Consider the following 25,565-nt stretch of genomic DNA (forward strand, 5'->3'; position numbering starts at 1 on the left):
CAGAGAATTAGAGAGATTTTAGGGATTAATTTAAATTATGTAGAACTTTTAGATATAGATATACAAAGAATTAGAGAGATTTTAGGGATTAATTTAAATTCTGTAGAACTCATAGATATAGTACGGATAAAATAATCTTTTTATAAATAAATATAATAATATAATATAACTAAAATTAATATATTATATTTTTTATTATATGTTTTATCAGTAAAAAAGGAGGAAGTGACACCTCAGCTCCATCGTTACTGTTTTATATTATATATATAGATTATATTTTTTATTATATGTTTTATCGGTAAAAAGGAGGAAGTGACACCTCAGCTCCATCGTTACTGTTTTATATTATATATAGATATGTAGAGAATTAAAGAGATTTTAGGGATTAATTTAAATTATGTATAACTTTTAGATATAGATATGCAGAGAATTAGAGAGATTTTAGGGATTAATTTAAATTCTGTAGAACTCTTAGATATAGTACGGATAAAATAATCTTTTTATAAATAAATATAATAATATAACTAAAGTTAATATATTATATTTTTTATTATATTGTTTATCCGTAAAAAAGGAGAAAGTGACACATCAGCTCCATCGTTATTGTTTTATATTATATATAGATAGATATGCAGAGAATTAGAAAGATTTTAGGGATTAATTTAAATTCTGTAAAACTCTTAGATATAGTACGGATAAACTAATCTTTTTTATAAATAAATATAATAATATAATTAAAATTAATATATTATATATTATATTATGTTTTTTATCAGTAAAAGAGGAGGAAGTGACACCCCAGCTCTATCGTTACTGTTTTATATTATATAATATATAGATTACAAAAATATAGAGGAATTAAATAAATAAGAAATTGGAGCATGTTTTTGGATTTTTTTTTTGAGAAATGGTAAGAAGTTTTATTAAGAATCAGAAGCAAGAGTAGAACATACACATGGGGGGAGGCTCTAAAAGCCAGACCTTCCTAATAGTGTCAGTTGTAATTACACGGGCTAAAGAATGAGCAACACAATTTGCTGTTTTACGAATAAATGAAATAGACACAGTGGCAATTTCCTTGATTAGGTGTTTGCAGTCTTCAATTATGAGATCGAGAGTCGAATTGCCACTAATTTCTCGCTGGATAGCATACACTAGTAGTTGGGAATCCGATTCAATTAACACGTTCTGATTTCCGGACTCTTTAAGCCAATTCAGCGCTTCCTGACACGAGATTGCCTCAACCAGAATCAGATCCAGATTATAGTGAATGACTCCATTACCCGCAACTTGGAAGTCTCCTACACTGCCCTGCAGCACAAATCTGTACCCAACAATTCCCAAGCTAGAGAAGACATCCCCATCAAAATTTCATTTAGACATACCAAGAGGAGGCTTGCACCATTTCTGACTGCTGACCGGCCTCGGGCTTCTGGCTCCTTGCTGCCGTGTTTGTGCAGCTTTCCAACTTATGAAGAATTGCATTACAGATGTGAAGAGAGCAGTTGGCGTCATAACCTGATGGTTCCATACTTTATTATTTCGATTGATCCACAAGAACCAACAACAAATCGCTGCACTGTCCGCTTCCTCCGGATAATGTTCAAGCAGCTCCGCCCAGAAGTGTTTGAACGTTGCACATCTATTGCCAAGTACAGAAAGAGGCGTCAGACCCCATAGATGGCGAGCTTGTCTTCAGTTAATGAGAGCGTGAAACTCATCCTCTTCTGCTTCCTCACACATCGGACAACAATTAATAATTAGAACCATTCGGGCTGCCAGCGCTTTCAGCGACGGGAGGCAACCAGCCAGTGTCCGCCACAACAGGTTCTTCACTTTTGGAGGAACTTTGAGAGCCCATACCGACCCCCAATTTACTTCGTTTTATTCCGCTGTCAGGCTAGTACCAAATTGATCATTCCAGAGGCGTTTGTACGAGCTCTTGACGCAAAATCTTCCACGCTTACCCAAGGACCATTCCCATGAGTCCGGGACTGAACGCATGCACAGTGGGATAATCCGAATGAGGTTTGCATCTCTATCCACAAAATGCCACTTATTAGCTCTTCATCCCATTCTTCGATATCTCTTTAGAGGCTTCGTACCGTCTCACTATCAAGATCCGAGAAATGATTACTGACAACAAAAGGATTTTCAGGATCCGGAAGCCATGGGTCTTCCCAAATGTTAATTAATTCACCTGTACCAATAACCCGCCTTGCACCTGAAGCTATCAAAGATTGTGCAGCATGGATACTTCTCCATATAAAGCTAGGCTTATTACCCAATTTCGCTTCAAGGAAGGAAGAGGAAGGATAATATTTAGCTTTGTATACTCGAGCTACTAGTGATTCTGGGTGGGTTAGGAGCCTCCAGGCTTGTTTAGCAAGCAGTGCTAAATTGAAAAGATGTAGCTTTCAGAACCCCATCCCTCTGTCCTGCTTCGGAATACACAGCTTATCCCACGATTTCCAGTGAAGGCCTCTTCCCTCTGAAGTAGACGAACCCCACCAGAAGGAATTCATCATCCTCTCTAAATCTGAACATAGCAACTGGGGTAGGAGGAATAGACTCATAGTATAAGATGGTAATGCTTGAATGATGTATTTCAGTAGTACCTCTTTATCGGCCCGAGATAGGAGCTTTGATTTCCAGCTAGTGACTCTGGCTTTAACTTTGTTAGCTATATATTGAAAAACTTATGATTTATTCCTTCCTGTCATAGTCTGGAGTCCTAAGTATTTAGCCATGCCCAACCCTAGTGGAATCCCGAATAGAGTACTCAAGGTAGAGCGTATATCAGCACTACAATTTCTGCTGAATGATATTGATGATTTGGAGAAATTCACTTTTTTCCCCGAAGCAGCTTCATACTGGAGTAAACACTGCTGAACTGCTAAACTCTCCTCTCTAGAAGCTTTAAAGAATAAATAATTGTCGTCTGCGAAAAAGAGATGGGAAATCGGAGGAGCTGTCCTGACTACATGACATCCAATAATCTGACCTTGATTGTCTAGAGCTTGCAATGATGCTGATAAACCCTCTGCACATATCAAAAATAGATATGGGGAGATTGGATCTCCCTGTTAGAGACCCCGTTGTGGGATAATAGGACCAATCGAGTAATTATCGTGGATAATATTACTGCATAACCAGAGCCACATGTCATCAAAGACTAACTTTTGCATCATTTGTCTTAAGAATGTCCATTCTACTCGATCGTATGCCTTAGCCATATCAAGTTTGAGAGAAACATACCATTGTCGTCCGTGTGTCTTGTGTTCAAGAAAATGGTTCACTTCAAATGCTAGCATAACATTGTCAATGATCAACCGACCCGGGATGAAGGCACTCTGTGTTGGGGATATAATTAGCTCAAGTACCTTTTTTAATCTGTTTGCTACTGTCTTGGCCAGGATCTTGTACACCATATTACACAGTGCAATTGGTCGAAGGTCATGCACTTTTACATGTACTGTCTTCTTTGGTATTAACACAATATTTGTGTCATGAATATCATCTGGAAATACCCCTTCATTCAGCCAATGTATACATGACTAAACCACATCCGGACCAACTAAGCCCCAATAATGTTGATAGAAGCATAGGTTAAAGCCATTAGGCCCAGGGCTTTTATCAGGGTGCATTGAGAAGATTGCCTTTTTATTATTTCATCCTCAGTATAAGGTTGAAGCAGTTCTGCATTTATCTCAGGCGAGATTTTGGCATGGACATGATCAATAATAGGAGAAGAATGACAACCAGAAGATGAGAAAATATCATTAAAGTAACCTGATATGAGAGATGGTAGCCTAGATTGCCAGTCAACCCAATTGCCTGCTTCATCTTGCAATTTGTGAATTACGTTCTTTTTCCTCCTGTTATTAGCAGCTGAATGAAAAAACTTGGAATTATGATCCCCAGAACTAAGCCATAAAGCCTTACTTCTACCAATCAAAAGCCATAAAGCCTTATTCCGTGCTGTTTGACAAGCCTGACGAGCCTGTACGTCTATTTTAGATTTGAGCCTTTTGATTTTCGACCTGCAGCTGTGAATCTCTCTCTTAAATCTGTTTCTGACATTGTTCCCCCAAGCTTCAAGAATTTCTCCACACTTCCACTGTTTACACAGAAGACCCCCATCTACTGGGCTCCACTAGGCCGTGGTGATCTGATCCGTACAGTCCGTCTCATTTATCCATGCATTTTCAAACCGAAAATGACGGTTCAAGGAGATAGAAGCATTGTTAAGAGTTAAGAATAATAATGTGTGATCACTACATTGGGCGTCTTCATTACTTACCGAAGCCGAACTAAACATAGAGAACCAACTGACATTTGCTAATGCACGGTCCAGCTTTTCTTCAATAGGGTAAACTGAGCTGCGTCCCCTCTCCCAAGTGAACGGGTACCCCTTCATACTAACTTCGGACAAACCACAATCCAAAACAGCTTCACTGAATCCCCTAATTAAATTTGGAGGATGCCTGTTCCCTCCACATTTTTCTGAATGAGAGAGCATGTCATTAGAGTCCCCAATAATAACCCAAGGATCAGAATTGATAGCCCCCAGGCTTCTGAGAAGATGCCAAGAATCTGCCTGACGAGTTCTCTCGGGGTAGCTATAGAAACCGGTTAATCGATACTTCGACAAACCTAGTAAAGTGACCTTGAAGTCAATGTAGTTAGAAGAATAATCCAACAACTGAACTGAGTTGGCTGTTCTCTAGAGAAGAGCTAACCCACCACCATTATTTATAGGGTCAACAAAAAAGAGGCCTTGGAAAGCAAGCTTCTTTTTTATAGCTTCTACCTTGGTACGATTGCACTTGACCTCCATCAGGAAGATAAAGTCGGGCCATAGATTGATTGCAAAATCTACTAATTATAGAACTGTCCGAGCGTTCCCGATACCTCAGCAGTTCCAAGATAACGTACTCATACCTCCTTGCAAGCCGGGCTACCACGACTTGCTTCAATATTTTGTTTTGCGACTGTCTCCTGTCCCTGTATGCCATTATCCTCAACATCCATGAACCCACTCTGCTGATTTAGTGACTCTTCTAACTGTTGTGTTGTACGCTTCCGTTTTGGATCTATTATCTCAATCCCGATTTCCTCTAGAGTCTGAGCAATATTACCTGACAGCATAGGTCCTTCCCATATATTATTTACCTTTCCCACCCTTCCTGCTGTCCCTTTATCCTTTGTTTTAAAGCCTGGCGGGACTACTATAGCAATCTTCAGAATGCAGACCTCCTTTACCCCAGATATAGTACCACTTTGGAAGCCTGCTGTGTTTGTGTTGCCCGACTGAGGAAGAGCCTGAAGCGGTCGGTGTAATAGGAATTCAGATTGTGGTTGAGCTTGGGACCGTCGGGTAGGGGCCCTGAGCCAAGGTCCATATGCTCTCTCAACTTTTTTCGGGATCAGCTACTTGTAGGAGAGCTTGATAAAACTTATCTGCATGCCCTATGTGCCCACAAACAAAGCAGAATGTTGGGAGTCTCTCATATTTGAAGTTAATCCAATAGACTGTACCACCTGGAATACTAATCTGCATCTTCCTTTTAAGCGGAACGAGGACATTAACAGAGACTCTTATCCGAAGATAAGTTCTGGCAACCCCTGTAAAATTATTCGGATCGGATTCCACAAAGGTTCTTACAAAATTACCAATACTGGCAGCTACCTTTTCAGACTATGAACCCAATTGGAAGATCATACACCTGTAACCAGAAGTCAGTATGGGATAAGCACATATCCATGGGGTTTTGGTTTTCATCCAATTTCTTTAGCAGGAGCAAGTGTTGTTCAAACGTCCACGACCCTCCCTGAACCACTATATATCTTTCCCATGGATGATAGAATTCAAAGTGGAACAAATTAGGCCCCAGGTCTTCAATGAATATCCCTTTCGATGGGCTCCAGACATCAGCTAGCGTTGTTTTCATAAAAGAGCTCTTTATCGGGCGATCTGTGAGAAAAGAGCCAACGAAACTCCAGGACTTTGGGCGAGCTTGGACCTTATATTCATCCTGCTGGATGACTAATCCCACTCTCGTTTCTTCCTCCAATGTAAGTAAAACACTCATATTAGTGATGTTTTCCATTAGAGCAAGGCAGCAATTGGTTTGGGGAAATATCAGACACCTGCTGGGGAAACAATTAAGCAAAATTGGTGAAATCGGTTTATGCAAATTGGGAGGGGGGTTTTATTGATGTGGATGGTTGAATAAAGGGAGGGTAATGGTGGAGAGGTCCAGCGGCCTGTCACCGGTCGAATAGGGGAAGGCGGTGGCTGTAATTTAGGTTTTTAGGGCTCGGGTGGTTGAAATCGGGGAGAGAAGCAAAGGGTTGGATGTTACGGTTTTTTCTGGGTGGGAGTAAGGGATGGCTGTTGCGGTTTATTCTGGGTGGGAGGAGCTTGATTCCACTGAGAAGAATCAACACGAAAGGGACGACGATGACAGGTGAAGGGAAGGGGAAGGCTCGTCAAAAGCGAGAATTTCTACTTTCTTAATAATTCATTATTATATATATTTCATTTTTTTCTATTTTTTTTGACAACCAAAGAAGCATATATTAAGAATCAAGAAGAAGCATATTACAAATAAAATCAGGGGGTACAGAAAACCACTCACCCCGATGTAAAGGTAAAATACTACTTCTAGCTAACAAATGAGCAACAGAGTTTGTAGAACGACAGACAAATCGAATAGAGCAATTAAAAAGCTCGTTCAATGAAAAATGACAATCATTGGCTAAGACGTTAAAAGGAGATGAAACCTCTAACGGGCGGGCAATAGACTGTACCACGATCAAAGAATCTGATTCAATGATTACATCCTTCCATCCGCGTTCTTTGATCCAACTGAGAGCTTCACGGACCGATAGCGCATCAATGAACGATGCATCATGGTAATTCTGCAATATACCATTTTTAGCTGCAACAAATCGGCCCAACTCATCCCGAACGATACACCCAAACCCAGCCACATTCTCGTTCGCAAATGACGCACCATCCACATTTAGTTTTAGAAAGCCTGTTGGAGGACGCTGCCACACCGTCGGACTTGGCACAGCCGGACAGCCTGAAGGAGAAACCAATGCCTGCGCTTTCTTCCATTCCTGTAGAAAGGAACCGGACGAATGGTACAGGATCGAGGCGTGTGAATCCTTTCGATTCCACACAATGTCGTTTCTATAACACCAAATAATCCACCATAAAACCGCTACAAGCTCAACAAGCTCCACCGGTTTAGAAAAGATCCAGCCCCAATAATAAAAAATGTTATGAAATTGGGTTCCCACATCCCCAATAGGCGAGAGAGTCCAAATAGCTCGAGCCATATTACATTTGAGAAAAATATGATAAGAATCTTCCACCGCCCCATGACAGAGCTCACATAAATCTGAGATAGGAACCCTCCGGGCTTTCAGCGCGACTTTAGAAGGGAAACAGCTAGCAAGAACCCGCCAAAGAAGGTTCTTAACTTTAGGGGGCACTTTAAGATTCCAAACTTTATTCCAAACTGGAGAATTACTGAACCAATTTGTTCCAAATCCAGCCATAAGCTTTCGGTACCCACTTTTAACTGTATAGTTGCCCCGTCGGTCATCCTTCCAGTACCACCCATCATGATCAATCCGATTAGATAAGGGGATACAGAGAATAAGTTCTGCATCCCGAGGGACAAAAATGCCCGAAACTAACCCAACATCCCATGACCGCCGACCCTCCTCCATAAGATCAGCCGCCACTTCCACCCCTAAACCATCCAATTTTTCACTTTCAATATATGGGAAATGATCGTCAGGGAGCCACGGGTCATCCCAAATCCGGACCTCACCACCCGCCCCTACAAACCTGCGAATACCTGACTTTATCAACTCTTGAGCACCCATAATACTACGCCAGATAAAGCTAGGCCCATCAGATAACGATGCATCAAGAAAAGAGCTATTCGGATAATAAAGAGCTTTAAAAACTCGTGCCACAAGAGACTCAGGATTTGAGCTAAGTCGCCAACCTTGTTTCGCCAATAAAGCTAAGTTGAAATTATGCAACTTTCTGAACCCCATTCCACCAAATTTTTTAGGGCAGCACAACTTATCCCACGATTTCCAGTGTAAACTACCTTTACCTGAACTATCCGATCCCCACCAAAAAGAATTCATCAACTTTTCAAGATCATCACAGATATTCATAGGAAATAGGAAGAGACTCATAGCATAAGTAGGAAGCACCTACACAACAGATTTGATCATAATCTCCTTTCCTGCTCTTGATAGAAACCTGGCTTTCCAACTCTTTAATCTAGACCGCACCATGTCCTCAGCAAAGCCAAAAATCTGTGACCTATTCCTTCCTACCACCGAAGGTAGACCCAGATACTTATCCGGGATGGCTACAGTGGAAATGCCCAAGATATTACTAATTTCTGCACACCCACCATCTGGACAGTTTCGACTGAAAGTTATAGAGGATTTTGATAAATTTATTTTCTGTCCAGAAGCACACTCATAGTCATTTAGAGCTTGTTTAATTGCTGAAGCTTCTGATCGATTGGCTCCAAAGAAGAAGTAACTATCATCAGCGAAGAACAGATGAGAGATTGCTGGCGCTTGGTCCGCAACAACACAGCCTTGGATCCGACCCTCTGACTCCAGCCGAGATAAGTAGAGAGAGAGACCCTCCGCACAGATAATAAAAAGATATGGTGACAGTGGATCCCCTTGACGGAGTCCCCTCTGTGGAACAATAGGGCCCACTACATGCTTCCCATGGACAACCCTATATTTAACCTTTGTAACGCACTGCATTAATAGGTTAACAAAGCTTGATGGGAAACCAAGTTTCAATAACATCTCCTGAAGAAATCTCCATTCCACCCTGTCATATGCTTTAGACATATCAAGCTTAAGAGCAGCCATACCACTTGAAACCCTTCTAGTCCTCTGATGGAGATAATGATTCACCTCAAATGCCAGCATAACATTATCAGTGATTAGTCTGCCAGGGATAAAGGCACTCTGGGATGGAGATATAAAAACATGAAGGACTTTCTTTAACCGATTAGCTAAGACTTTAGAAACAATTTTGTAGATCACATTACAAAGAGCTATTGGTCTCAAGTCAGAAATCATCTTAGGTTTTGATTTCTTAGGGATTAATACAATATTAGTTTCATGAATCCCATCAGGCAACACTCCAGAATTTAACCATAACAAACAAGCTTCAGTAACATGACCTCCTACTACATCCCAAAATTTCTATTAATAATTCCTTATTCTGCACATTTTGTTTTTTTTTTTCTATTTTTTTTATAGGAAAGGGAAAAAACAACAAACAACAACCAAAACACACTACCCCGGGATTAATAATTCATTATTATTATTTCTTTTTTCTATTAATAATTTTTTATTTTGCACATTTTATTTTTTTTCTATTAATAATTCATCATTATACATATTTAATTGATACTAATAAGTTCATGCGTCAAATAGTAAACCATACAAGTTACATGATTCGACGATATTTAATCTATACTATATATAATTACGGAAGCAGAGAGAAATGATCAGAAGTGTTTTAGAGGTCTTTTTGATGAGTTGTCAACGTAGTAAAAAATCAGATTAAAAATATTTAATTAATTAAAAATAAATATTTAATTAATTAAAAATAAATATTTAATTAATTAAAAATAACAAATTTATATTTATAATATATTAAATAATTACTAGCCTATTAATTAAAATAATAAAAGAAAGCAAGAGTTACGGGAAGATGAAAAAACACAAAGCAAAGGAAATCCAAAAGTCACAAATAAACTTCTATATAAAGCATGATAGATAGTATTCCACCATTATATTCATTGGTCACGATAGATAGTATTATATTTCTGAAGGTAAATATTCGATTTTTTTTCACATGTTGTAGTTATTTTGTTCTCAATTATGTTGTTGTTTTATTTTTATTAAACAATAGTTGTTATAGTTTCATCTTTCAAATTCATTTCTGTTGTTACCCAGGTTCTATACCTCTCGCTATCTTATCCATGTTTTCTTTTTTATTTGTCTTTTTTTTTTCCAAACTAGTAGCTTCAATTGAAGAAATCCGACAGAAATAGAAGATGCATGAACAACTAAAACCGGAAAACACAAAAGTGTCAAAAATTACAAGAAATTCTTATGTTTCTCAAGGTAATTATTCGATTTTTTTTTCATATGTTGTAGTTAATTTTGTTCTCAATTGTGTTGTTTTTTTATTAAACAAATATAATTACGGAAGCAGAGAGAAATGATAAGAAGTGTTTTAGAGGTCTTTTTGATGAGTTGTCAACGTAGTAAAAAATCAGATTAAAAATATTTAATTAATTAAAAATAAATATTTAATTAATTAAAAATAAATATTTAATTAATTAAAAATAACAAATTTATATTTATAATATATTAAATAATTACTAGCCTATTAATTAAAATAATAAAAGAAAGCAAGAGTTACGGGAAGATGAAAAAACACAAAGCAAAGGAAATCCAAAAGTCACAAATAAACTTCTATATAAAGCATGATAGATAGTATTCCACCATTATATTCATTGGTCACGATAGATAGTATTACATTTCTGAAGGTAAATATTCGATTTTTTTTCACATGTTGTAGTTATTTTGTTCTCAATTATGTTGTTGTTTTATTTTTATTAAACAATAGTTGTTATAGTTTCATCTTTCAGATTCATTTCTGTTGTTACCCAGGTTCTATACCTCTCGCTATCTTATCCATGTTTTCTTTTTTATTTATCTTTTTTTTTTCCAAACTGGTAGCTTCAATTGAAGAAATCCGACAGAAATAGAAGATGCATGAACAACTAAAACCGGAAAACACAAAAGTGTCAAAAATTACAAGAAATTCTTATGTTTCTCAAGGTAATTATTCGATTTTTTTTCATATGTTGTAGTTATTTTTGTTCTCAATTGTGTTGTTTTTTTTATTAAACAAATATAATTACGGAAGCAGAGAGAAATGATAAGAAGTGTTTTAGAGGTCTTTTTGATGAGTTGTCAATGTAGTAAAAAATCAGATTAAAAATATTTAATTAATTAAAAATAAATATTTAATTAATTAAAAATAACAAATTTATATTTATAATATATTAAATAATTACTAGCCTATTAATTAAAATAATAAAAGAAAGCAAGAGTTACGGGAAGATGAAAAAACACAAAGCAAAGGAAATCCAAAAGTCACAAATAAACTTCTATATAAAGCATGATAGATAGTATTCCACCATTATATTCATTGGTCACGATAGATAGTATTATATTTCTGAAGGTAAATATTCAATTTTTTTTTTCACATGTTGTAGTTATTTTGTTCTCAATTATGTTGTTGTTTTATTTTTATTAAACAATAGTTGTTATAATTTCATCTTTCAGATTCATTTCTGTTGTTACCCAGGTTCTATACCTCTCGCTATCTTATCAATATTTTCTTTTTTATTTGTCTTTTTTTTTCCAAACTGGTAGCTTCAATTGAAGAAATCCGACAGAAATAGAAGATGCATGAACAACTAAAACCGAAAAACATAAAAGTGTCAAAAATTACAAGAAATTCTTATGTTTCTCAAGGTAATTATTCGATTTTTTTCCATATATTGTAGTTATTTTTGTTCTCAATTGTGTTGTTTTTTTATTAAACAATAGTTGTTATAGTTTCGTTTTTCAGAGATGAAATTCCATTTCTGTCGTTACCCAGGTTCCATACCTCTCGCTACCTTATCGATGTTTTCTTTTTTATTATTTTTTTTTTCAAAATGACTAAAATAAAGATTTTGTAAATTTGTATTCTTTTTTAGTATATGTTGCTAGGTGTTATCGTTTCGATTGCTAACTCTCAACTAAAATTTAGATTTTCGGCTTTATATGAACTCAATTTTTGGCTTTCTCAATTGTGCTATTGTTTTATTTTTATTAAACAATTGTTGTTATAGTTTCATCTTTGAGAGATGAAATTCCATTTCCGTCGTTATCCAGATTCCATACCTCTCGCTATCTTATCCATATTTTCTTTTTTTATTTATTTATTTTTCAAAATGACTAAAATAAAGATTTTATATATTTGCATTCTTTTTTAGTATATGTTCCTAGGTGTTATCGTTTTGATTGTTAACTCTAACTAAAATTTAGATTTTCAGCTTTTTATGAACTCAATTTTTAGTTTTAATTGAAGTTAGGTTAATTTTTCTAATTCGGAACATGTTGAAATCCACGCATTTTTTTAGTTTGAGTTTAGCTAATTGATATGGATTGTATTTTTTAGTTTGAGACATATTAAATAAAATATTAAAGACATATTGAAATATTATACTTACAATGAAGTTTATTTCAATATAAATTATGTTATATTATTATTATTATTATTATTATTATTATTATTATTATTATCAAGAAGTTATTTTTTTCCCAATTTTCTAGACAAGAAGATTGTAAGCGTCTAATACGATTGATAAGATGTTTATTCTTGAAGAATGTGGATTATGCTAGATACGAATTCAAAATCAAGGTAAATAAAAATAAATTTTGATACTCAAAATCCTAAAAATGTACATTAATTATGGATATTGGGATAATTATTTTTGCAACATTGGCTTATTTAATTTTTAACTATTATATTATGGTTCGTATAAAATTGTTAGTATTTCAAGAGTTTTTAACAGATGAAAATGAAATATGATCATAGGACAAATTATTGAAAAATATTAATTAAGAAAATATTATTATTTGAATCTCTTCAAATTCTCAAATGTTGAGCATAATGATTCTAATTAATATAATTAATTACACATATTAATTATAAAACGTTTTTTTTTGTACTGAGTGGTTACAATTGCGATTTAATTCTATTTAACTAAAATTAATTTATGGACTTAATACTTCATTAAGAAAAAATAAAATGTTTAATTAATGGGCAAAAAATATTTTCACTCTCCTCTTTATACGCTTATGTCTCGACATTTCTCTTATTTTCAAAAAAAAAAAAAAAAACCGAGAGGAAGATGGTTCTCTCCTAACTATCTTTTTCGTCCATTCATTTTTTTTTCCAATTCTTTTGTTTGTTTTTCTTACTTACAAAATTCAAGAATATATAATTATTAGAAAATATTAATGAAGTCAAATAAGTGATATCTGCGAGTATGGCTCATATTCTATACAGTGAAAGAATGAAGAACAAATTGATCGAATGTCTTGATGAGATATTACGAGATGAAAATATTGAAATTCTGTGAAATAATAATAAAATAGGAGATTAATTAAGAAATATATTAGAATATAATGAAAAACCAAAAATTGAATTAAACTACAATTAAAATTAAATATTATATTTACGATATAAAAGAATTACAATCTATGTTAAACAAAAATTGAATTAAATTATAATTAAAATTAAATATTACATCTAAGAAAAATCGAGTTGAGTGGATGAATATTAATAAAATAATATTAATAATTTGATGATGAGTTAATGCACAGGTTAAATGTGAGTGGATGTAAAGAATTTGTAAAGGTATACATTTGGACGTAGAGTATATTCATGTGATATTTTTTTTTTCATTTGAAAATCCATTGATATAATTTTTTGTTGCAAAATAGGGTGGCACCATTCATGGAAGTATCCGTAAAGCTCAAATTTATAAATTTTGAAGCAAATTACATGAAGGCAAAAATCATGTTATTGAGAACTTCAAAATTATACCAGCTTCGCAAAACTACAGGCCTATTTCTAATGAACATAAGATTGTGTTTCTTCTAATAACTAAAGTAACACAAGTGGATGAGATTGATTGCAAAATTGCTCTCTAAAAGTTTGAGTTTGTTACTTTTAACAAGCTTATTGATAGATGTGAAAACCATTTTGTTCTAACTGGTGAGATATTTGAAATATAGTTTTATAATTTAATTCAGTTTGAAATTAAATATTAATTTCAATTGATTTTGCGATGATAATTTTGCAGATATTATGCCGCAAATATAGTATACAAGGAAGTTCTTTAAGGACTTTACTAGATTTGTAAGTATACAAACACCGATATGGATTGCATTTTTTATTTTTTATACATTTTTATACGAATAGATATAAAGTTTCACACAATATTATTTTATTGAAGTTGGTGACATATTGAAGAAAATGATTAAACACGTATTGAAACATTTGTCAAAATAGTAGCAAAGAAAAATTAAAAATATTATATCTAATATAATTTATATTTAATAGATGTAATAAAATAACTTACAAAATATCCTAACATATATATTTTAAAAAGAATATTAATATCGTTATATTATATTTAAATGATATAAAATTAAAGAAATAAACAATCTTAAATAATTGTATAAAAAAACTTTATATACCCGCGCAACGCGCGGGCACAATGCTAATTGATACTAATAAGTTTATACGTAAACCATAGAAATTACATGATTCGACGATATTTAATTGATACTAATAAGTTTATGCCCTCAAATATAGTAAACCATAGAAGTTCCATGATTCGACTCTTTGCACAGGAAGGGCCGTAGGGGCAATCCTTTTTGCCCCCTCTTTCCTCGCCCATATATATATATATATATATATATATATATATATATATATATAGCAGATACTATCAGTTAACTGAATTTCTAGCACCATCCGATATTCTCAAATCTCAACTGAATATATATCACAGAATTACGTTAACCTCTCTTATTTTTTGCAAAAGGAAAAGAAGAAGACGACGTTCTCTTCCATATTTTGACTTGCTTTGATTTCGATTTAACAGCTCCGAATTCTCCTTCATGGCCGTCAATTCGAGCCGAGATGGTTCTTTCTTTGGTGGTGGTGCTCCCTTTAGATCAAGGTGTGATTTGGATTTCTTGATCACCGGTTTAGGGTTTTGCTGAAATTGTTTGTTTGGATTTCTTATTCCCAAATTAAGTTTATTACTAATTGGATTTGTGTTCATGCAGGGAAGGACTCAGCACGAGATCGGCAGCAGGCTCCGATGAAATTCAATTACGAATTGATCCGATGCAAACCGACTTCGACGATGAGATTTCTGGTCTCCGTAGCCAAGTCCGGCAATTGAGAAATGTAACTTCTTCCCCTGATTTCTAACTTCTAGACTAAATTCCTGATTTTCTTTTTGATATTTAATTATGACAGACTGGAATTATTTGGGATTTTCGTTAAGATGGCGGCTCACGGCTGGATAGGTTATCTTTCTGCTATTATTGAGGATTATTTGATTATTCTTTTTTAATCAGTCAGTTCCTAATAGCCAGAGCCAATTATATTGTGGCTTTTAGAGGCTCTAAAAATATCAGGGAAAAAAGCTAAGGTCTCTATGCCAGTTTGCTTTTGTTTCACTGTGTCCTAACCTTTGTATGAAAATGTTCATGCATTGCTGAATAATTCAAAAATTAACCCTTGTGGTTTTGCCGATTTGATAACTCTTGTTTTTTGTTGCAAAAAGAGGACATCCTTGCTCGCCCCAAGGACTTTTAGGTTGACCCTCAAAATAGACAATTCCAAGAATTATTGTATTCTAAGCAACTTTAATTTTCTAACCTTTTTAGTTTTGAGGAGATTTAGGCCTTGTTTGCTTAGGAAAGTGAGAGTGAGTTTTTAGAGAGAGCAACTCATGAACAAATTTAATTCATAAAATTTTCTATTTTGAGGTCATCAACATTGAAACTAACCGTGTCAACCTAAAAGTCAATGGTTTTGCTAATGACAAGAACCTTAGTCCTCTTTTTGCAACAAAAAAAACCAGTCACCCAGCTCAACCCATGCTAGAAATTATCCCTAAAAAGATTGAAGCTGGAAATTTTAACCCATGCTTTTAGATTAAAGAGTTATTTTTTTTTTATTTTTTTTTTTTTCTGAATAGTCCTTTTATGATACTTCATGCATGTCTAATTGTTGGCAAGGGTGTATGTTATTGTTTATCTTTTAAGGGTTTCATGATGCATAAAGAATATGTTACCTTAAGTCCTTTGTTGGTGTGCATCAGTGGTTCTGTAAATATGTGTGGATCCTTGCTCTCACTTTGAAACTTGACATTGGCGAGTCCACTATTTGCCATGTTTTAATACAGTTACTAAAATGTTTTAAGTTTTCTTTCTGCAATCTTCTGTTAGTTGATCTTGGTTATTATATGCTGCAGGTTGCTCAAGATATAGGATCAGAAGCAAAGTTTCAGAAGGATTTCTTGGATCAACTGGTATATTTTCTAACTGATTCTTTATGTTTTAATGTTTTACCAGTCTTTGGAATAAATTTTGCATGCCATTTGGTTTTTAATTTATATAACCATGGAGTAATTATTTGAATCATCGTACGGAAATCTTACTTTATCTTTTTGAAACAAAAGAATGCTGGTTTCGCCACATAAAAATGTCATTAGTGGAGAGGATCTGGTCCAGCTTCTGACTGTAGTGTGAGATTATAGGATTTTTGGTGCTTTTCCTTATTACATGCTGGTTATTATTTATCTCCAAGTAGCTGTTTGAAAATTACACTTAGATTACTGAAAAGAAAATGGAGAAAGGTCCTCTTGGTTGATTTCTGCCATATCTTCTTCCTCTTCCATCTCCTCCTTGACCTCTACTGTTTCCTCTTCCAAAATGACCTCCTTCTCGACTGCTTTCTTTGTCTTTGATCATGGAGTCTGTCACAACTTTGTCTGTTGATTCTTCTTTTTTCTTGTCTAGGTAGATGTATTGGTGGGAGACAGGCTGTAAGTAGATGTTCTAAAGAACACAAGTTCTTTGACATTTGCCCGCATCTGAAAGCATGCTGGTGACAAACATTTGGCACTAATTATAATTTTTCCACGTGCTGCTAAAATTAGAAGCAGAGACTGTTTTTTTTTTCTCTGCTGATATAGAGATATGTTTGGGATTGGTTCACGAGTATCAGCTGAATATAGTGACACTTGGCCTTTATTTTGAGATTGGAATAAGCTATTATAATCTTGTAACTTACGTATCATAGCTCAATTTTGTGTATTAACAGCAAATGACCATGATAAGAGCTCAAGCTGGAGTGAAGAACAACATAAGGAAGCTAAACAAGAGCATCATTAAAAACGGCGGAAACCATGTCGTCCATGTGGTTATTTTTGCACTAATTTGTTTCTTTCTGGTTTACCTATGGTCCAAAGTATCGAGAAGATGAGTCTCTTGGGAACTGCCATGGATGGATTGGAAGCGAAGTTATAGAATCCATTGTAAAATCTTTCCATTAGCTTGTGTTTGTCCTAAATGGATTTAATATGATTTCTGTTCCAGCTTATGATATATGTATAAACAATGTGATGTGCCTAGCAAATTAAAAAGTAATACAAGTGTAAAATATTGAAGTTGTGAAGAAAACAAACTAACATGATGGTGTTGAGTGTGGGTGTGGAAGATGTATGGAATTCTGACTGGCTTTTTTCCTTGCTTTGACTTGGTTGAGAACAGCTTTTGTCCATTGTGCGAAATGGGTTTGGTTGTGACCAAGCTTACCATTTTTGTAGAAGTTGAAGCAGGCAAGAGTATTATGTGGGGAGGGGCATTCCTTTTTGTCCAATGGTTCCCACCATGTACCTTGGTGGATCATACCAGATTGAACTGCCATCCAGTGATGTGCATATTGGCCTACACCGGCAAGCTCTAACCAACCTTTGGGGAAGAACTCCATCACGCTACTATTTCTATCCATGAACACCATGTTTGTCAATTGAGCACCGTGTGGAGATGCAACGATGTCTGTGTCACTCATTACTTTTACCTGAAAACAAAACACAAAATGGAAAGTGATGATGATGATGAAGACATGTCACTCATTACTTTTACCTGAAAACAAAACACAAAATGGAAAGTGATGATGATGATGATGTCTTCGTAACTTTAAGCCATAAAGGAATTGAAATTGAACAGACAACCTGATCACAGAAACTTAGATCCTCAGACTGAGCCACCTTCAATACGCAGCCTTCAACCTTAGCACACTCCCTTGAAAATATATCAATCACGGCTGATGCATTCTTGAAAGATCTTGAACCTCTCCTCATTAGCAAAGTCAGTCTTATAATTGTTTCATTAACATCTTTTCCTTTACCAACTGGGTCCAACCCACAGAATCTCCTTGCTTTACATCTTAAAACATCACAAACCTCAAGCTTCTTCTCGTTCCCCATACCTCCTCCATTGTGTCTCATCACAACCGCTCTCTCGAAGCAATAAGGCACTTCACCTTCTTCCAAATCAGCCATCTTAACTTCTCCAAAGCTAGACTGCATCAACTGCTCTAACCATGATCCCATTTTAGACCTTAGCTCTCCCCAGTGAAAAAGTAGCCATCTTTCAGGCCTAATGCATTCATTATTCAAAGACCAACTTACAAAAGGGGTCATAGCATCCAATCCATGCCACAGGTTCACATAATCATAATATGTTTCGGACACAAAGGTCAATCCCAGCATGAGTTTGGCAGAGTGTGGAAGAGATTCGGGCCATGCCAAGGCATATGAATTGGCTGTGCCATCTCTTGTGTTGTTTCCCTTGATGCATAGAAGCCTTCCCTTTGACATTTCTGAAGGGAAATAGAGATATGCAGCTTCATTTTCGTTGCGGGTGTCATTCAAGGAGCTCATAAACCAAGTGTTGCCTTCCATGGCATTGTTGGACAACTTCAGATCTTTAAGGGGGAGGAAAGTGACCGAGTCTCGTAGCTTTTCAATCAGAATACTGGTCTTGTTGGCTACAAGGCTCTGGCTGTTAGGGGGATTAATTGTTAATCCTCTCCATTTGTTCAGTAAAGTGGGAGAAGCCAAGGAATGGAGAGATGAGGCTTGAGATTGAACAAGTATGACAACTGAAAGCCCTGCAAGAATAGATAGAATGATCTTGGTGGAGTTATATGAACTCTTTTTCTTGGTCAATGCTTTGGTGCTGCTCTCCAAACCCATATTCTGCTAGATTTTGAAATGAAGTGAAGACTCCTTGTTATTATATAATATACTGGTTGATCTCGAGATTGAGGTGGATTTAGGAGTTTAACGTAAAAAAAAACTTTCTGGATCTCAAAATGACAAATCTCTATTACAATCTGTATATTAAACACATAGTTAGGATAACTCAAATATATTTGTTTTTATTTAAATTATTAATATGAGTTAACAATTTTGCCCCTAACATCTAAAATGGTACAATTTTACTCCTAACGTTGGTAGTCAAGAGCAATTTAACCTTTGTTGGCAAGTTGGATCAATTTCCTACATCTTTATATGACACATATTTTGTTTCTTATTCTGCACCAGTTATACTTGGTTCTAAAAAAAGATTTCGCATTTTTTTTGTAGGTTAACAATATAATTTGAGATTAATATTTTTAAACTTGACGAAGTATTTGATTTTTTTGTCTAACTCGTAAATAATACAATATAGTTTTTAAATTGTTAATACACATATTTTTCTATATGATTTACATTTAAATAGATTTTCTCATATACAGTGGCGGACCCAGAATTCCGTATCAAAGGGGGCTAATTTTAGCCATACGGTTTAAAGTTATTTTCTAATGTCCAGCCCGTTAGGGTTGGGCAATTTTTTTTTTTTTTGCTCTCCAGCATAAATTGTTTCGTTTTAGTGCATATACATATTTAATTTTCTATAAATTTAACGCTAATTTTCTAAATTAAAACTCCTAAATAAGTATATTATTCTTTATAAATTGAATATTTACATTGGCATTTTGATTAAAAGAAAAAATTACAATTAATTAATAATAATGATGAAAAAATAATTAAATTATATAATAATATTGATATTTTAATTTAAGGAAAAATATTATAATTAGATAAAAGACAATGATGAAAAAAAAATTAATATTCACATTAGACAAGGGAAAGAAAAGAAAAAAAATATGGGATACACAATTAGACAAAAAGTGGAAAAAATATGGGATACACAATTAGACAAAAAAGTGAGGAGTGGAGGGATCGAACCTGGACCATTGGGGTAATGGAGAGAATATCATATAATACCTAAACCAACTGGACCACTATTCCTTAAGGGTGGTACTGGAGTCCGGGGGGATAGAGTCCCCCCGGGCTCCGGGCTGTCTCCGCCCCTGCTCATATATCAAATAAATACACATACTTATCCTGAAACTTTTCAAATTACAGCAAAAATATCATAATCTAAACGTTATGCTTATTTGGTATAGTATCGTTAGTCGGTTCATTACACGCGGATGATTAACAAATTACAGTTTATTAATTATTATTTTTAAACTAAATTAAAAATTGTACATGTGGCAACACATATAAAGAGTGAAAACCCTAAATCATAAATCACCTTCATTTGCAAATCGTTCGACTGAAATATCGTTCCCCTTATTCTCTCTACAAATTCCAATGGAGAATGACTCGAAGCAACAAAAGATGATGGACAACGAATCGAAGCAACAAGAGAGTATCGAATATGGAAATGGATGTTTATTGATAAAAGGCAATAACTGCTGATATACTACAGAGTAGTAATTGCCACAGGGACAATGCCCCCTCCTAGACCTTTGTCAAAACAGAGAGGCCCCAAAACTAACAAAATACTTACACACCCTATAATCAATGCCACACACCTTATTTTAATAGTATCACTATAGGACACGCTCGCTCTCATATTTCCCCAACCAATCCTAACCTGCCACGTGGATATTTTTGATGCCCTTCTTCCTTCTCTCATACATTTGCCAAACTCTAGGCCCCACCCTCTTAGTATTTTTCCTAGCCTCATTGCTAACATTGCCACCCTTATAAAATTCAGTCTTGTCCTCAAGACTGAGGCTAGGAAACTGAGCCCTAATGATGATTTCGTCTTCCCAAGTCGCTTCCTCAGCACTGCGTTCCTTCCACTTAATAAGCCAATGACTGATGGCTTCCCCCTCTCGATGAATTTTCCTTGCTGCCGATACCTTTTCTAGGGTGATGGCTTCATCAATTGAGACCTCAAAACCATTTGGTAAAATAGGTTCCACCACACGAGGCTTGTTGGCAGGTTTGAGCATCGAAACGTGAAAAACAGGATGGATCTTAGATTGTTCAGGAAGATGTAGCTCGTAAGCAACCTGACCAATGCGGCATTTGACTTGAAATGGTCCGTAAAATCGAGCTGCCAGTTTCTAATTTACCCTTCTAACCACGGATTGTTGTTTATGTGGCCTTAATTTCAGAAAAACCCAATTCCCCACCTCAAAGGACAGATCTCTTCTGTGCTTGTTAGCATGTTGCTTCATTACTTCCTGAGCTCTAGATAAATTGAACTTCAATTGGGCCAAAACTTCCTTGCGGCCAAATAGCTCTCAGGCAACAACTCCGCCTTAATTTCTCTTGGAATAAATTGTAACGGTGTTGGGGGTTTCCTACTATAAACCACTTCAAAAGGAGACATGCTTGTGGATATGTGAAAGGCCGTGTTGAACCAATATTCAGCCTAGGGAAGCCAAATTGCCCAAGTACGGGGTTGCTCGACTGCAAAGCACCTCAGATACGCTTCTAAGCATTGATTAGTGACCTCCGTTTGCCCCATTCGTCTTGGGGTGATAAGCTGATGAAATCTTCAAAACAGTCCCTTGCAATTGGAACAGCTCTATCCAGAAATTACTCATGAAAATGGGGTCTCGATCACTAACAATCGCTTTGGGAATTCCATGGAGCCTTACCACTTCCTTAACAAAGATGTCAGCTAATGATTTAGCAGAGTATGGGTGCTTGAGGAGTGTGAAGTGTGAGTATTTGCTCAACCTATCAACAACCACTAAGATAGCATCAAATCCCTTTGATTTAAGAAGACCGGTGTGAAGGAAAATAGACAAGCCTAGGCGCAGCGGAATTATAAAATTTTATCTATTTTATCTATTTCCCCTTTCCAAGATCTGTTAATTGTTATTTCATATAAAGAGGGATAGAATGAAATACCTTTTCTGAAGAACTATCTACAGTTGCAAACGAAGTGCCCATAACTCTTAATCCGTGTATCACGAACAACAAAAGAAACAACACAAAAGAATAACTAATCAGTAATCAACCTTAATAATAGCAATCACAATGATTGCCTCTAACAGAAATCGATACAAGATCAAAGAGAGAGTAAGAAATAATGTAGATTAGCCGAGACGAAGACGGAACGGTTCCTCCTCCTTTCTTATTGTGTTGGGCGAAATATGTAGGCTAGGGAGTCTATTTATAGACTTCTCAAAACCCTAATCCTAGTTGTGTTAAGTAATTAATTAATTAGAATCTTATTCGGAATAGGATTACTAATTAGATAATTAAATAAACACTTTATTAATATCTAAATAATAACTAATTATATCTAGATAATATTATTAATCAAATTAATAATTTAATTATTGGGATTGAGGGTCATTTTGTAAGTCATCCCTGATTTTGCGTAAATGTGCATCCTCCATGGCTTCTCTTATCAATTGTGCTCCATCTTCCCATCGTGGATATGACGCTATTAGGGAACATAAATCTCTTTCCTCCCCTCTCCTGGAAAGGGAATTTGCTGCCATGTTCAACTTCCCCGGTTTGTAGAAAATTTCGAATTGATACCCCAATAGCTTGGCCACCCAATTTTGTTGGTCACATGTTGTGATACGTTGACTAAAGAGGTGCTTGAGGCTTTTCTGATCAGTAAAGACTCTAAACTTCCTACCTTGAAGGTATGTACGCCAATGTTGAATTGTGAGAGCAAGTCCCATAATTTCTTTATCATATGCAGATTTAGCGAGGTTTCTATCAGCAAGGGCCTTGTTGAAGAAGGCGATTGGTCTGGAATTTTGCATTAACACGGCTCCAACTCCTCTCCCTGAAGCATCACATTCGGTGTTAAAAGTTTCCTCGAAATTCAGTAAAGCCAAACAGAAGCAGTAGTAAGTACTGCTTTTAGTGTCTCAAAGGCCTGTTGAGAAGTTTTAGTCCAAACAAATCAGTCCTTCTTGGTCAACTCTGTAAGGGGCTTGGCAATTTCACCATAATTAGCAATAAATTTCCGGTAGTAGCCGATGAGTCTGAGGAAACCTCTTACGCCTTTTACTGATTGCAGAATAGGCCAGGATAACACAACTTCTACTTTGGTAGGATCCATGGCAACACCCTCTCCCGAAATAATGTGACCGAGGTACTCTACGGACCTTCCCCCGAATTGACATTTGTTGAGATTAGCCATGAATTTATGTTTCATTAAGATGCCCAAAGCCACTTCCGCATGTCTCAAATGAGTGTCCCAATCAATGCTATATATCAAAATATCATCGAAGAACACTAGAATGAATTTTCGTAAATGGGGCCTGAAAATTTCATTCATCATGGCTTGAAAAGATGCTGGAGCGTTCGTCAATCCAAATGGCATTACCAAGTATTTGTAATGACCATCGTGTGTCCGGAAAGCAGTTTTCTCGACACCTTCCGCCTTCATCAGAATCTGATGGAACCCCGACTTCAAGTCCACTTTGGAAAAATATTGTGCCCCATGAAGCTCGTCAAGAAGTTCATTCACTACCGGAGTTGGATATTTATCCGGAACGGTCACCTTGTTTAAGGCTCCATAATCGACATATAGCCTCCATGAATCATCTCTCTTCTTAACCAATAGGACCGGGCTCGAGTAAGCGCTACATCTGTTTCGAATAATTCCTTGCCCCAACATATCTACTACTTGCCTTTGTATCTCGTCTTTGTGGTGATGTGGGTAGTGATAAGGCCGAACACAAATGGGCCCACTTCCCGATATTAAAGTGATGGCATGGGATATCTTCCTTGATGGTGGTAGCCCTCTTGGCTCCCTAAACACCATCTCAAACTTCTCCTGAATCTGTTTCAGGTTCCCCTGTTGCTCACTATTGAGTACTTGGTCCATCTTAGGATTAATCTGCTCCCCAATTGACACTGTGTTCTTGTCAGCCTCCAACAAAGAATGGAGCGAAGATATTATTGTACTACCATTTTTTGAATCCCCCATTAACTCAATAGCTGGCCCCTCTGCCAGAATTTCATACTTCTTTTTCCCCAATCATGACAGACCTCGCCAAGTGTTTGTAGCCATTCTATTCCCAGGATTAAATCAAGCTTCCCCAATTCGAAAATTAATTCCTTAATCTGACATTGGAAGGAACCCATAGATAATTTAATCAGTGGGCAATGCTCAGCTATCCTAACCGTATGCCTTCCACCTAATCGGATGGTAACCTCTCTTCATTCTTCTGATTGTAGACCCAATGATCTTACCAACATTTGGGATATGAAATTGTGGGTGGCTCCACTATCAATAAGAATAGAAATTGGAATTTCCTGAATTTCCCCGGTGACTTTAAACGTCTTGGGTTCACTATCCGTGAGCTCCATCGTTCCATTCCTCTCCAAAACGTGACATTCACCACGAGCGGCCTTTGTTTCCTCCATGTCCAACGGCTGAATTTACTCGGCCATAACAATCTCTCCCTCCGCATCGACATCCTCATCATCGGCCAACAGCAAAATACGAAGCTTGCCTTCAGCACAACGATGTTGTGGTGAATATGGTTAAGAGCACTAGAAACATAACCCTTTGCATTTGCGTTCATCCCATTCTCACTGGGTAATATGCTTGGTACCTCTATTTCGGAGATTATTGCTTTGTGAAGAAGAAGAAGTGCTATATGCTGTGGAAGAATTAGAGAAATTTCTAGATGAGTCAACTTTTGGGCTATTAAATTTTTTTACCTCAGATTGGGCCCATCTTGAGTTATTTGGGCCTGCTACACTTCCAGCCCTATTATGACTTCTGCTTACACCTTGTGTCATGTCAGAAAAGTTATGATTATCTTTTCCAGTCCAACTAATTCCTCTGGAATTTCTAGCGCCGCCCTTCTCTCTGTTAATCGTTGCTTCAGCCATCCTGGCTAGCCTCGAGAAAGTGGGTGGTGCATTAGCACCTTATCACTAATTGCCTCCTTTAGCCCATTGATGAAATACTCGACGTATTGCAGCTCTAGTTGATGGGGAACCAGCGAAGCCACTATCTTAAAATCTTCTGTGAACTCTGTCACTGTTCCTCTCTAAAAACATGCCAAGTCAATCGTGAAGAAGATTCCTGTAAAATAGTGAAGCAATTAATTGTTGGACCTTCCATACAGATCTCGGCGTTAGGAATAATCCGGCTAAGGTAGAGCTCTTTAAACGACAAAATATGTATTATGTTAAGTGCGTTACGACTATGGATGCGATCTTTCTAAATGCTCTATCTCTACTAGACGCCACTACTTAGGGGCAAGTGTACCCCGTCGTATCAAGTAATAATCCGGTTAAGACCGGGTATCGAATCCACAGGATTTATAACTGCAAGTATTAAATGACTCGGTTTTGTATGTTATCTAATTCGGTGAATACTTTGAGTTGGTTCGGGGAACAACTACAAACTACTCCTAACTACGGGTGAGACAAGTTTATATAACAAAACTCTACGAAATGATATGGATGGTGATAAGTTATAAA

At 36.1% G+C, this 25,565-nt stretch overlaps 1 protein-coding gene across 1 annotated transcript; it reads left to right on the forward strand.

The window, feature by feature from the left end:
- The first annotated feature begins 14,559 nt into the window (after window positions 1-14,559).
- Window positions 14,560-17,479, forward strand: LOC136201168 (bet1-like protein At4g14600). Its single transcript, XM_065991758.1, has 4 exons — window positions 14,560-14,900; window positions 15,010-15,133; window positions 16,209-16,265; window positions 17,060-17,479. Exons 1-4 carry the CDS (start codon window positions 14,839-14,841, stop codon window positions 17,219-17,221), a joined length of 405 nt encoding a protein of 134 aa, XP_065847830.1. The 5' UTR covers window positions 14,560-14,838; the 3' UTR covers window positions 17,222-17,479.
- The last annotated feature ends 8,086 nt before the right edge of the window (window positions 17,480-25,565 follow it).

This window comes from Euphorbia lathyris, chromosome 7 (genome assembly GCF_963576675.1).
Source record: "Euphorbia lathyris chromosome 7, ddEupLath1.1, whole genome shotgun sequence".
NCBI lineage: Eukaryota > Viridiplantae > Streptophyta > Magnoliopsida > Malpighiales > Euphorbiaceae > Euphorbia > Euphorbia lathyris.

Excerpts from the sequence above, each read along its gene's own strand:
- LOC136201168 (XM_065991758.1), top strand. The coding sequence starts at position 14,839 with ATGGCCGTCAATTCGAGCCGAGATGGTTCTTTCTTTGGTGGTGGTGCT. Across the intron at positions 15,134-16,208 it reads AAGTCCGGCAATTGAGAAAT|GTTGCTCAAGATATAGGATC; the intron begins GTAACTTCTTCC and ends TATATGCTGCAG. Across the intron at positions 16,266-17,059 it reads AGGATTTCTTGGATCAACTG|CAAATGACCATGATAAGAGC; the intron begins GTATATTTTCTA and ends GTGTATTAACAG.